Source organism: Scyliorhinus torazame, chromosome 21 (assembly GCF_047496885.1).
Source record: "Scyliorhinus torazame isolate Kashiwa2021f chromosome 21, sScyTor2.1, whole genome shotgun sequence".
Classification (NCBI taxonomy): domain Eukaryota; kingdom Metazoa; phylum Chordata; class Chondrichthyes; order Carcharhiniformes; family Scyliorhinidae; genus Scyliorhinus; species Scyliorhinus torazame.
In genome coordinates this window covers 349200-364361 of record NC_092727.1, presented here as the reverse complement: position 1 = coordinate 364361, position 15162 = coordinate 349200, and the positions used below count along the sequence as shown (strand labels likewise).

Sequence of the window (15162 nt, the reverse complement as noted above, 5' to 3'; positions counted from 1 at the left end):
TAATGTAGGTCAATGAACACAGAGGTGATAGGAAAATTGATTTTCTGTGGGTTAAGACACAGACAGCGGAGTTTTTGATGACCTTAAGTTAAGGGATGGTAGAATATGGGAGACCAGTCAGGAGTGCATTGGAATAATAGTCTGAATGAAGGCAAGAATCAGGGCTTCAGCAGCAGATAGGCTATGACAGGTGATTGCCCTTAGTGTCCAAAATTGCCCTTAGTGTTGGGTGGGGTTGCTGGGTTGTAGGGATAGGGTGGAGGTGTTGACCTTGGGTAGGGTGCTCTTTCTCAGGAGCCGGTGCAGACTCAAAGGGCTGAATGGCCTCCTTCTGCACTGTAAATTCTGTGATAATCCATGATTAATCTAGGACAAAGGTTCGGCACAACATCGTGGGCCGAAGGGCCTGTTCTGTGCTGTATTTTCCTATGTTCTAAGTCGGGCAATGTCCTGGAAGTGGAAACAGGTATTGTCAGGTATGGTATGGACAGGAGGTCAAAAACTTCTCAAGATTAAATGTGACATTAAGGTTGTGATCAGACAGGCATAATCTCAGATTGTTAACGGGAGGATGGAGTTGGTAACTAGCATAGCCAGATAAGAAGATTCAGTGAAAGGTAAAAGTAATTTAAATATTAGGTTTCTGTCAGCACCCAGTGTTAATACATTTAATGATGGTGCCGATAGCAAGCAAGAAATTCTGGAGAGGAATATGTAACAAGTCAGCAGTTGTTAACCTGGTGGGAGGCACACTCTTCTTGGTAATGCACAGCTATTAATAGATGCATACATTCAACTTCACAAACCCCAATTCAGTGTGCTTGTCTTTCTTCTGGTAATGCCTTCCCATTTCTCAATTTTGCCCTGCACAATAGTTTCTCTTTACATGTACAACATGTACAACAGACAATGATTTCCTGCTTTTTCAATAAACAGTTTACATAATTATCATATTCCGAGATTGTGAATGAGATTTTACATTTTACAATGTTTGAAGCAGTTGGCAGAAGGTCATGTCAAGATATTGGTTATATTATCTGGGAACAGCAGCTCCCATAGTTGACATTGGCAGCATTCTCAAAGAATTTTCTTTTGTCCTTCTATTTTTATCATTTTGCCTCTCAATATGGATGAAATTTGTTTGTTTTGGTGTTCTAGAAATGCCTGGATTAGTACCAATGTTTGGATCTTGGGACAAAGGTTTGGGAGAGAAAAAAGACAAAAGGAATTAAATCTGAAAACTGCAAAGACTCACAAGGATTCAACATAAACAAACTTAAAGCTGGCCATGGCTGAAATTCTATCCAATCCACAGTGCAACCCGAAGCATACCTTTTAAAAAACGGATGATTCTATAGTGTCCCTGTACAGAAAGACGTGTCAATGATTGAAAGGATGATGGTATACACTAAGGAGGAAAGCGGGAACAGAATGCAGGTGGGACAAAATATTCTGGAAAAGGTGCAGTGAGGGAAATAATGATAAGAATTTAGAGAGGTGGGGGGGGGGGGGGTGTGCAGGGTCAGTGGGGGTTGAGAATTTTGAAGAGGAATCACTTGCCTGTCTGGTAATTCTTCATCTGGGTGATTTATGTGGTAACGTATGAAATATCGTTCAGCATCTATCCTCTCTCCTGCAACTTTACTGCCATTTAACAGTGTAACAGATGGCAACCTGGTTAGAGAAATGTAATGAAATGAAAGTCTGCCAGCAAGAGAAGACATAAGTTTATTTTTGATGAATTAACAATCTAACAAAATCAAACAAGTGACCCCTTGATCAAGGTGTAAAAACACAGTTTTCTGTTCCAGGCGAGTGCAGCAAAGAACAGTAGTGTGGCAGATAGGTTTTCCGATTTCTTCACCCACTTAAGAATAATAAAGAAAGTCTTCAAGACAATAATGAAAGTAAAAATTTGAATATAATCAATAATTAATGTGGTGATTAGAAAAATTTCATTGCATGAGGTTGTCTAGATTTTGGAATTTTTTGCTACAAGTTTCATCAACTTGAGCTGATCCAAAACTCTGCTGCTCATGTCCTATCCCGCATCAAGCTCCATTCACCCATCAGCTGCTCATGTCCTATCCCGCATCAAGCTCCATTCACCCATCAGCTGCTCATGTCCTATCCCGCATCAAGCTCAATTCACCCATCACCTGCTCATGTCCTATCCCGCATCAAGCTCAATTCACCCATCACCTGCTCATGTCCTATCCCGCATCAAGCTCCATTCACCCATCACCTGCTCATGTCCTATCCCGCATCAAGCTCCATGAAAATGAAATGAAAATCACTTATTGTCACAAGTAGGCTTCAAATGAAGTTACTGTGAAAAGCCCCTAGTCGCCACATTCCGGCGCCTGTTCGGGGAGGCTGTTATGGGAATTGAACCGTGCTGCTGGCCTGCCTTGGTCTGCCTTCAAAGCCAGCGACTTAGCCCTGTGCTAAACAGCCCCTCACCATCAGCTGCTCATGTCCTATCCCGCATCAAGCTCCATTCACCCATCAGCTGTACTCACTGATCTACATTGCTCTTTGTTTTCTAGTGCTTCAATTTCAAAATTCTCATGCTTATTTTCCATGGCCTCCTTCCACTCTCTAAACCCCTCACACACTGCAACTCTCCAAGATCTCTGCATACCCGATTTTAATGACGATACCATTGCTGGCCCTGCCTTCATCTAGCTATGCCCGAAACTCTGAAATTTCTTCCTGAACTTCTCACTCTTGGCTTTTCTATCTCTCTCTCTCCTTTAAGATGCATCTTAAAAATAACAGGTTGGATTCTCTGTTTCAGTGGCTAAGTGCCGGCTCAAACGGAGAATTTGTGGTAGGTCTATGATGAAAAAATCAGCGCCGACCCCTCACCGAATCTGGGACCGGTGGGGAGCTAGCAGTGGCGCCGGGTGAAACTTCCGGCTCCCGCACAAAAAACAGTCTCACCACTCTTTGCGTAAAGAACTGTACGCAATACTCCAAAGGCGGCCCTTGCGCACCGCTCCCGCCGACATCCAAGGGGCTGCTCCTGCAAAGGTAAGTGATTTTAAAGCAAACACTCACCTCTCAGAAGGCCCCTGCGCATCGCTCCCGCCGAAATCCAAAGGCCAAATTATATGGATATCGATGGGGCATTGCCCAGTCAGATAGATAATTACATGGATATTGATGGGGCATTGCCCAGTCAGATAGATAATTACATGGATATTGATGGGGCATTGCCCAGTCAGATAGATAATTATATGGATATCGATGGGGCATTGCCCAGTCAGATAGATAATTACATGGATATTGATGGGGCATTGCCCAGACAGATAGATAATTACATGGATATCGATGGGGCATTGCCCAGTCAGATAGATAATTACATGGATATTGATGGGGCATTGCCCAGTCAGATAGATAATTACATGGATATTGATGGGGCATTGCCCAGTCAGATAGATAATTATATGGATATCGATGGGGCATTGCCCAGTCAGATAGATAATTACATGGATATTGATGGGGCATTGCCCAGACAGATAGATAATTACATGGATATCGATGGGGCATTGCCCAGTCAGATAGATAATTACATGGATATTGATGGGGCATTGCCCAGTCAGATAGATAATTATATGGATATTGATGGGGCATTGCCCAGTCAGATAGATAATTACATGGATATTGATGGGGCATTGCCCAGTCAGATAGATAATTACATGGATATCTATGGGGCATTGCCCAGTCAGATGGATAATTATATGGATATCGATGGGGCATTGCCCAGTCAGATAGATAATTACATGGATATTGATGGGGCATTGCCCAGTCAGATAGATAATTACATGGATATCTATGGGGCATTGCCCAGTCAGATAGATAATTACATGGATATCGATGGGGCATTGCCCAGTCAGATAGATAATTACATGGATATCGATGGGGCATTGCCCAGTCAGATAGATAATTATATGGATATCGATGGGGCATTGCCCAGTCAGATAGATAATTATATGGATATCGATGGGGCATTGCCCAGTCAGATTGATATTTATATGGATATCGATGGGGCATTGCCCAGTCAGATGGATATTTATATGGATATCAATGGGGCATTGCCCTGTCAGATAGATAACTGATATGACATTTAGATGGTTTACGGAGGGAAGGGCAGAATTTATACGTTTAAGATCATAACAGGAATGAGCAAATGGAATGTTGGAATGGGGAGACAATTATAAACTTGGGAATTATCTGTTAAGCTCCAATTTAGAACAAAACAGTGATTTTGAATAACTTAACTGCACACTATGGAAACTGGCAAATTAGACAGAAAACCAAGAAACCATTGTAATTTAATTAATTTATTAGGCATCAAATAATGAAAAAGATGTCTGTTCAAGAATGGATACCAGTAATCTCAAAAATAAATATACACAGGCCTTCCACCCAAACCTCCACACTTGCAACCCAATCATCCACAACCACCAACAGAATACACTATGCAGTCACACACAATTTACAAAATAAACCCTCTCCCACCCATAGGCTCAGATGAAACTTTTTGACCTGGTTCGATGTAAAAGCTCAGGACTGATCAGAAGATTCTGCTTACCTAGCTATGATAAGCTTGCGTCGTTCCTCCTCAGAGTAACTCTGCAGCAAGGGAATTCCTAGAAGTCTCACTTCTTCCAGTTTAGGAAATGCTTTGAGTTTATCAATGTCATCCCATGAGCTTAGTCCTAGTGGATAACAATGCTGTATTAGCATCAAGCAAGCAGAACGTGTAAAGTATAATCAAACTTTATAACTTAATGCAAATTCATAGCATCCTTTGTTAGCTCACTTTCGATGAGATCAGAGAAATAGATTACACTTGGATTTAACACAAGTCAAAAAGTAATAAAGAAAATCATTGGGATTAAAGATGGATAAATCCCGGGGCCCAAATGGCTTCCTCCCATGGGTATGAAAAGGTGCGGAAGTTGAAAAAGTTGATGCAGTCAAAACTCTTAAGTTTTAAAGTTGAGCCTTTGACTAAGAACTCTGCAAATGCAAACTTACATAAGGAAGGAAGTAGAAACCAACTACAGATCTGTTTGTCTAACATTTAACACAGATAATAGTGTCCTTCATTAGGTATAGAGTGATTGAGTAGTTCCAATGAGTGTGAGCTGATTGAAGAGAGTCAGCATCGATTGAAGTCTGGCTAATCTAATTGAATTTCTTTAAATTAGGACACTGCAAAGTTGGATGAGTGTGTGGCTTTGGTTGTCTTTCTGGCATTTCCACAAGTGTACATGCATAAATTGGAGGCACCTTTGTGATAGGGGTTGATAGGTTGCCGTGGAGGGGGACAGATATTATGCATAATAATAATAAAGGGAGTATTTTCTGTTTGGCAGGATGTTTCCCAGGAATCTGGGACGGGATTCTCCGACCGCCCGCCAAGTCGGAGAATCGCCGGGGGCTGTAGCCACCTAAAATGGCTGATTCCCAATTAATTTGGCCAAAACCCGATTTAAAATGGCTAACCGAAAAGGCTGATGGGAAAAGCAGCCAACAGGACACAAACGGACAGCTGCAGACAGAATAGAGTATTTGGCTCTGGGGAAGTCGGCCCAGATCGATACTCAAGACCATTAGCAGCACATCAACCCAGACATCTGCAGTTAAATCGGCTATCCCCGGGAACAATTGCAACATATTAGCAATTGAATGCCGGGCCAGACCTGTCGGCGCCTGCAGTGGCCGAAACAAAGACAGGTGAGCGACCACCCCCCGATCGAGGAATCGCCCCGTTATTGGATATATCGAACCCAGTGATTGGGAACAAGTCCAATCACTTGGGACTCGGGGTCAAGGGCCGCCCCGAGAGGCGGGAAGCCCCGGGACCCTATAAAGTGAGGGGCCAAGTTCAGATTGCTCTCCCTCTCCCTTCGCCTGCTCGTGACCTTTGCAAGAACATCGACCAGAAAGCGTAAGTTTGACTCCAGCGATCGCTACCCGATAGTGACTCCTAGCCATCGACCCGTATCAGCCTTTTGAATCCCGCGGGCCAGACCCGATTCGATAAGCCATTCGTTTCCCTGACCTGGTGGGCCCTTCCTAAAGTTAAGTATTGGCCAGTAGTGGTAGGTTTCTATATAGAGAGTAGCATTATTGTGTAAGCATTACTTGTTATATATAATAAATGACCGTTGATTTCAATCTTACTAAGCGGTGTGCTGACTTATTAATCATAACTCGAGCTTGAACCACGTGGCGGTATCAGAAAGATACCTGGCGACTCATGAGCAAAGGTGACATAATCAGAGGTAATAAGCTAAGGCTAATAAGAGCAACATAATTGGCGACTCTGGTGGGACCCGACATAGAAGTGGAAAACCACTCCGGGAGAACCCCAACAATTTGAATAGAATCCAATCGGAAACAAAAACAAAACAAACCCCACAAGTGTTCAAGCGGTTCCGGTTAATAATTCACAATTCGGAAGTGTGTGTATGCATGCGTAACTAACAGGGTTATAAGGTAAAACTGATAGATTTTGTTGCGTCAAAACTGTCGGAAGTCTGTATTTTCGGAAATTAGCGCAAGCCGTACCTGCATCTACGACACCACCTTAGCCCCCTGTTCCAAATTTGAACGTAGCGAGCAGATAAGAGAGATGGCCATGCAGGCAATGCAACGCCTCTTGAACCCCGAGGAATTTGCGGTCGCAGCGACTAGCAGCAGTAGAGTGGGACAGTGTCCCATTTGGGAAGTGGAAATTCGGAAATTTCTCCAGGGCAAAGGATGGCCCGTGTGGAGCGGTTTCTGTAATAATGACGACTCAGGTCCCGGAAGTATAGGGCATACTTGGTGGGAGAACATGAGTGAAATCCATAAGAAAAGCTTAGCGAAAGCGTGCAAGCCGATGGCAATGAGAATGCTGCAAGAGACAGCACAGAGATATGTTCAGGGAGCATGTGCGCAGGGAAAACCCCAAAGGAGGAGAGCACCCCCACCCCCCACACAGCAGGGAATACAGGCTCCCATGAACCCTGTAACAACCCACCGCACCGCCACAGCAAACGAGGCGGAAGTCTTATATTCCACCCCCCTCACAGTGACCCAATTACGGGACGCGTGTGCTAAAATCGCACCGTTCCTTCCCGCTTCAGACCCACGCCATTTCTTTGCCACCGTCAAACACCAGGCCACCATGTACGGCCTGGATGAGAAAGAGCAGATAAAGCTCACGGTCCTCAGCTTAGACCCATCGGTCGCAGCAGCCCTTCCCGACCCACAATGTAGGAGGAGGCACCCTTGCAAAAATGCATACCGCGATCCTGGATGCGATCGGGTACAACCGGGGCGACCCCGTAGACGGTCTAAATAAGTGCAGACAGAAAAAGTCTGAACACCCCACAGCGTTCGCAGGACGCTTGTGGATTCACTTTGAAGCCGTTTTCGGAAGTTTAGACCGTGCCCATTTGTCCGCAGACAATATGGCCAAATGGACCCGCACCCTTACCTCCCATGCCACGGAAGCAGGACAGAATGCCTGTAGTAATTCTGACCCCTCGGAGGAGGCTCATAATGAGAAGTGGGTGGTCAAAAGATTGTCCCACATTTGGGAACAAGCGGCTCACGGTAAACCCGCAGCTAGAACCCCTGAGGAAAACCAAGCCGCCGCAGACGTGCAGGCAGTAAGAACCACTCTTCACAACCCCGCCTGGGTAAACAAGGGAAAGAGCAGCCCCCCAGCAAAACCGCAAGAATGCTACAATTGCGGACAGTTGGGACATTTTGCCAAAGAATGCAAGGCCCCTAAAAAAAACCCAAAAAGCCCAACAGACAGGCACTCTCAATAAGAAAAAGGCAGAGCCCATACATAGCGTTAGCGCCCAGTCGGATCAGACAGACTTGACCGGAACGGACTGACGGTGTACAGGCTCCCCCAGCTGGGTCTGCGATACCCTTTGGGATATGTCAGGACGACCCGTAGTCGCAGCAAAGGTTAGGGGACAGCCGATCGAGCTTCTCTGGGACACAGGAGGGTCCCGCACAACCTTAAATTCCTCCACCCTTGGTAAGAACACGTGGCCCACCACAGCCACTATCACCCTCAGCGGCTTCACAGGCCACTCACACCAGGGACATATCACAACCCCTGTACCCATCCAGATCGGAACTATTAATACAAAACACCCCGTAGTGTTAGTCGACCTGCCCCCAACAGCAGAGCACATTTTGGGGATAGACTTCATGAATTCTCACCACCTCTCTTTCGATCCAGTCAACCAGTGTGTCTGGAAGATGGCGAAATCCGCTAGAGCCCCCGCAACACTCAATATAGGGGATTATATGAACAAAATTAGCGCAGTAGGTGAGTTTTGGTTCAACCCCACCACACTCAGCACGGACCGACACGTTAGGGCAGTCCTGCAAAAGAACAGGGCAGCATTCGCAACCCACAAACACGACTGTGGATGGATGACTGGTTCCGTACAAATAACCGGACCGGACCCAAGACCCCAAAACAGTACGGATTCCCCCTAGAAGCAGAGGGAGAAATCCTAAAGGTCATAGAAAGCTTATTAGAGCAGGGCGTCCTAAGATCGGTAGCCTCAACTAATAATGCCAGTAAGGATTTGGCCAGTAAGGAAACCCGACGGATCATGGCGTTTGACCATTGATTATCGGGAACTCAATAAAGTCACCCCCGCAGCAGCCCCCACCGTTGCAACAAGTCCCGAGACCATGCTCAAACAGGGACTCCATGCCCGATATTTCACGGTTTTGGACGTCAGTAATGGGTTCTGGTCCATTCCATTGGCAAAGGCGTGCCAGTATAAATTTGCCTTCACTTTCCGAGCGCAGCAGTACACGTGGACATGCCTGCCACAAGGCTTCCACAACTCCCCCCTCCATTTTCCACCGACAGCTGGCAAATGGACTAGCGAAATCTTCTCGCCTCGAATGCCTGGTACAGTACGTAGACGATCTACTACTGCAGACAGACACGAAGGAAGAGCACATTGAGCTTCTGTCCGAACTCCTGGAATTACTACATTCCATTGGCTGTAAAGTCAACCCCAAAAAGGCCCAGATATTGGAAGAAAAAGTGGTATATTTGGGTACAATTATCACACACGGTAAACGCGAGATCGAGCACAAAAGAATTGACTCGATTGCTAAATTGCCCCTTCCCCAACACGTTTCAGCCCTCCGGTCGTTTTTAGGACTGGTTGGCTACTGCTGAAACCACATTGACGGTTTTGCCAGCAAGGCAGCGCCCCTCTCAGACCTCCTAAAGAAAGGAACCCCCTGGGAATGGCTTCCGCAGCATACGGAGGCTGTGGAATCATTAAAACAGGCGCTCATAGCCGCCCCCGCACTACAAGTTCCCGACCCGCTTTCCCCTTACGCCATAGAGGTAGCGACCACAGACCGAACCCTTTCAGCCGTGCTCCTGCAGGAACGGCACGACCAGCTAAGACCCGTCCGTGGCTTATGCCTCCCGGATTTTAGATGCTCTGGAGCAGGGATTCTCAGCCTGTGAGAGGCACTTGCTCGCAGTTTTCTGGGCAGTCCAGTACTTCTCATACATTACCGGACTGAACCCCATCACCATTTTGACCGAGCACACCCCCGCCCAACTTTTACTAGACAGACGACTTAAAGACGGTACCGTCAGCCAAATCCGCGCTGCTAGGTGGACCCTTCTCTTACAAGAACGGGACATCACAGTAAAACGGACAAAGACTCACACATACTTAGCGGACAATCTACAGTACCCCGGAACCCCCCATGAGTGTGAAATCATCTCGCCCCACCATAATACAGGCCCCTTTATAGCTAAAACACCCCCCAGAAAACTAGCCACTCCATCTCAGAACCCCCCTCACCCGGACACGTGTGACCCCATTAGGATCTATGTGGATGGATCTTCCACAATCCTGGATGGGCAACGCATAACAGGTTGTGGGATTTATGTGGAGGATGCGCAGGGACGCGCCCTCAAGGTAATCGCATTAAAATTACCCGGACACTTAGGCGCGCAGGCAGCAGAGCTTGCGGCCATCGCTTACATTGTAGAGCACCCAGATTCCTTCCCCAGCCCACAGACATATATTCAGACAGTCTATACGTGTGCAACAGCCTCACTGAATTTCTGCCCCTCTGGGAAACGAGAGGATTTGTTTCCGCGGATGGGAAACCCCTCCCCTCAGCCCCATTACTCCGCCATATTCTGAAAAAAGCCAAGAACAGGACTTTTGGCATTATAAAAGTCCGCAGCCCCCATCGTTCCCCCCCCCCCCCTGGAAATGTAAAAGCCGACGCACTGGCTAAGGCAGGATCCAGGCATCGGTATTTTTGGAAGCCCTCCGAGAGCGCCCCAGTGAGTGCGCCAGTGAGTGCAGTTCAGGTCGCGCAGACTAGGATCGAAGATCTAGTAGAGGCCCAGAAGCAGGATAACGCTCTCACTGAAATCGTGAAAGGGAAGTTTCCAGCCTCATACGAGAGGTACAGAAATACAATAACCACACATGACGGTGTGGTGCTGAAGGACACCCTTTATGTAGTTCCTGAGCAGGATAGGAATCAAATGATCTGTTTATTCCATGATGGTCATGGACACCAGGGAATCGAACCCACCGCAGCCCACCTCAAACAGCTTTGTTGGTGGCCTAATCTCAAAGAGGATGTATCCCATTACATTGAGAATTGCCTCATCTGCGCTCAGAACAACCCAGATAGAAATGCCAAAAAGGCACTTGTCAGCCACACCCGACCCGTTAACGGCCCCTGGACTAACCTCCAGATCGATTTTATAGGTCCATTGCCCCCTTGCAGGAATGGCTATAAATATGTTCTGGTGGTCATAGACACTTTTACAAAGTGGGTGGAAGCATTTCCAGCCCGCACCAACACCGCAAAAACCACAGCCAAAATCCTAACCCACCACATCTTTACAAGCTGGGGACTCCCCCGCAGTATTGAATCGGACCAAGGTTCTCACTTTATGGGACGGGTCATGCAGAACGTCCTCACGATATTGGCATAACCCAAAAATTTCACATTGCGTACCACCCTCAGTCGAGTGGTATAGTGGAGCGCATGAATCGGACCCTAAAAACCACCCTTAGAAAAATGGTCCAGCAAAACAACACCACTTGGGATTCGGTCCTCCCCTTTGCGCTGATGTTTTTACGTAACACTGTTTCCACCTCCACAGGTTACACCCCACACACCCTCATGACCGGACGCCCCATGAAAGGGACAGAGTACTTGTTGGGTTTAGACCTGACCAGCCCTGAAGTTACGGCCCTCACCCATGAGAAAGCCGTTGAACAATTACTTGCGAATGTAAAAACGGCTCAGCTAGCAGCAGCTGTTAAACTGGGCACTAAAAGAAAACAGAGCAAAACATGCAACGGAGTATAATATAGGACAACAAGTGATGTTGTCTGTGTATAACCCCAGCACATTTCTGTCTCCGAAATACTCGGGTCCGTACTCCATTACGGATAAAGTAAGCCCATCGGTATCCAAAATCAAATACCAAAATGGCAAGACTGCGTGGTTTCACATAAACCAGCTAAAGGTTTATGGAGCACAGTCAAACCACTCCCACCACGTCATGCTTGACGCAGCAGACCAAACCCCGCCCACAGCCAACGTGACCACACCAACCCCCACCACGTCCAGCCCAGACACGGACTCGCCCCCGACTCCACCCACAAACTTTACACTCCGCCCCGGAACGCCCACAGACTGCAGCAGCAGAGACAGCGACTGTGACTCTGACGACAGCCACAGCACGCCTCCCTACTATCCTGGTCCCACACCCAGCGACTCCGACTCCAGTGATCCCTTCCTCATCACTTTCTTAAACAAACCACACCACCGACCACCCACCGAACCACATGGACGACCCCGACTTTGTTCCCACCCAACTCGACCCAACTCATTGGCACCGCGACAACTCCTGCAGACTCGTCCGCAATGACGAGAGCGACCCCAACTCACACCACGCAGCCCTTTCCGCCCTAATTCACTCCAGAGTTTGGCACCCGGGAGAAGGTGGCGACCTCGGGTCTGACTCCCAAGCCGCCAACCGCTTTGCGACCCTGTTCGCAACAGAGAACTGAGGTGTCCACATGATGATTTAAAGGAGACACTTGGTGAAAAGTGGTGTCCTTCCTGATGGAACCTGCAGGATGTTTTCCGTTGTTTGTATGTTTGTTTAATGTTGTTCGTCCGACAGGAGAAATTTTCTCACACGCCCATTCTGCCGAAACCTCTGAGGACATGCCTCAGAGACCAACCGAGACCAGACACTTGTTCAGAGGAACTAGCTTTTCAGCTGATACTTGTTCGGATATCAGACGCCTGATCGTAACTGCTCTTCTGATTTGATGGTAGAATCAGAACAGCAACCCCACCATGATGACTACATTTTTGCCCGTTCTTGTCGGTTGCTCAGGCAGTGGAGAAACGGCGTGAGACCCGCCCTGCCTGGGGATCCCCCCCCTGTTGGTCAAAAACGCTTGGGTAGGGGACATACGGTATTGGTAGCCGTCCTACCCGGGGGCTCCATCCAAATCTTACCCGTCGCGGCCCTTACGCACCTCATTCGACTGTTTCCTTTCAAAAACAGGTTTATTTATTTAGGCAAACTTTGGGTTGCCGCCAAATGCTATTTACATCCTAAAACATTTGGATGATAAACTTAGCGCTGGTCCACCATTGGGAAGTGTGCCGTGTCCTAACATTTGTTTTGAAAAATAAAATGGGGGAGAAGTCACATATAGTGACCAATTATAAGGGTTTAATTGGCCCCAAGAAGGACAGACACACTAACACACCGGATATTAAACCAAGGTAGTTACAGATACTATGCTTGTTTTACAAAATTCTAGAAGCTCCAGGACCGGAGAAAAACAGAGAACACAGAGAAAGAAAAGAAAGAGGACAACCATGAGGACTTCTTTCATCGTGCTCAACATCTTTTTGGACATTTGGTTGCGCGGGAACGCGGACCCCATTACTCCAAACCTCCCTGCCGTTAATGTTTCACTGCCCCGCAGTACCGAGGGCCCAGTCACCAGTCACGCTGCATTATCCTGGTGTGCCATGTTCATAACTTGGTACTCCCTGTCGTACGTTATTGAGGCACTGTTAGCATTGGCCATACTCTGCTGTGCAGTACAGACCATGCGCCTCCGCAAGTGGAAAAGGAGAGCGTACCGCGCTCGAACCCTGGTATATCGGATCCGATCCCCTATATTCGGTTATGACCAGACCCCAGACCCCCTCGACCTATGAAACCAGAATAATAAAACATGCACTTGCGTTTTTCCTGTCAATAAAAAGAAATGTATGATCCTGAGCTTGACTTCCAAGCCAGGAAAGAATATATGGAATATTTTGATTGTTGTTGTGTTTAGAAAGATAGGATTATGCAATGCTTAATGAGTGTTGTTGTATGTTTAGAGAGATAGGATTATGCAATGCTTGATGAGTGTTTTAGGTAAAATTAGAGGTTCCAAGTTTTTAATTTTTTAGATATATGCCCCTGCCTGACACAGCGCCCTCAAGAATTGTTTAGGTAAATGTTTGTGCATAGCTAGGGTCAGAGTAGTGGCCATGTAGGAGGTGTTCCCCCCGCCCCCCCCCGTTCAGGGAACGGAAAGGACAAAATGTATGTGATCCTTCACGCTTTGCGTTAGGATCACAAGGAGGGTCTGTAGCCACCTAAAATGACTGATTCCCTATTAATTTGGCCAAAACCCGATTTAAAATGGCTAACCGAAAAGGCTGATGGGAAAAGCAGCCAAAAGGACACAAACGGACAGCTGCAGACAGAATAGAGTATTTGGCTCTGGGGAAGTCGGCCCAGATCGATACTCAAGACCATTAGCAGCACATCAACCCAGACATCTGCAGTTTAATCGGCTATCCCCGGGAACAATTGCAACATATTAGCAATTGAATGCCGGGCCAGACCTGTCGGCGCCTGCAGTGGCTGAAACAAAGACAGGTGAACGACCACCCCCCGATCGAGGAATCACCCCGTTATTGGATATATCGAACCAAGTGATTGGGAACAAGTTCAATCACTTGGGACTCAGGGTCAAGGGCCGCCCCGAGTGGCGGGAAGTCCCGGGACCCTATAAAGTGAGGGGCTAAGTTCAGATCGCTCTCTCTCTCCCTTCTTTGCCTGCTCGCGACCTTCGCAAGAACATCGACCAGAAAGCGTAAGTTTGACTCCAGCGATTGCTACCCGATAGAGACTCCTAGCCATCGACCCGTATCAGCCTTTTGAATCCCGCGGGCCAGATCCGATTCGATAAGCCATTTGTTTCCCTGACCTGGTGGGCCCTTCCTAAAGTTAAGTATTGGCCAGTAGTGATAGGTTTCTATATAGATAGTAGGATTATTGTGTAAGCATTACTTGTTGTATATAATAAATGACCGTTGATTTCAATCTTACTAAGCGGTGTGCTGACTTATTAATCATAACTCGAGCTTGAACCACGTGGCGGTATCAGAAAGATACCTGGTGACTCATGAGCACAGGTGACATAATCAGAGGTAATAAACTAAGGCTAATTAGAGCAACAGGGCTGGCGTGAATCCCGCCCTCGCCAGTTGCCGAATTCTCCGGCACCGGATATTCGGCGGGGGTGGGAATTGCGCCGCGCCTGTTGGCGGGCCCCCCCCCCGGCGATTCTCCGGCCCGGATGGGCCGAAGTCCCGCTGCTGGAGTGCCTGTCCCGCCGGCGTGGATTAAACCACCTCTCTTACCGGTGGGACAAGGCGGCGTGGGCGGGCTCCAGGGTCCTGGGGGGGGGGGCGCGGGGCGATCTGGCCCCGGGGAGTACCCCCACGGTGGCTTGGCCCGCGATCGGGGCCCACCGATCCGCGGGCGGGTCTGTGCCGTGGGGGCACTCTTTTCCTTCCGCCTTCGCCATGGTCTCCACCATGGCGAAGGCAGAAGAGACCCCCTCCACTGCGCATGCGCGGGGATGCCGTGAGCGGCCGCTGACGCTCCCGCGCATGCGCCGCCCGGCAATGTCATTTCCGCGCCAGCTGGTGGGGCACCAAAGGCCTTTCCCGCCTGCTGGCGGGCGGAAATCAGTCCGGCGCGGGCCTAGCCCCTCAAGGTTAGGGCTCGGACGCTCA

General features: G+C 48.0%; 1 protein-coding gene across 1 annotated transcript in view; it reads right to left on the bottom strand.

Annotated features, from left to right (window-relative positions):
- Positions 1-15162, bottom strand: part of LOC140398080 (tubulin-specific chaperone cofactor E-like protein) — a 93383-nt gene that overhangs the window by 19413 nt on the left and 58808 nt on the right. Inside the window, exons 6-7 of the mRNA XM_072486288.1 lie at positions 4601-4727; positions 1561-1674 (exon numbers count right to left, since the gene is read on the bottom strand). Coding sequence (XP_072342389.1) covers positions 1561-1674; positions 4601-4727 — 241 coding nt within the window. The remainder of the gene's footprint in view (positions 1-1560; positions 1675-4600; positions 4728-15162) is intronic.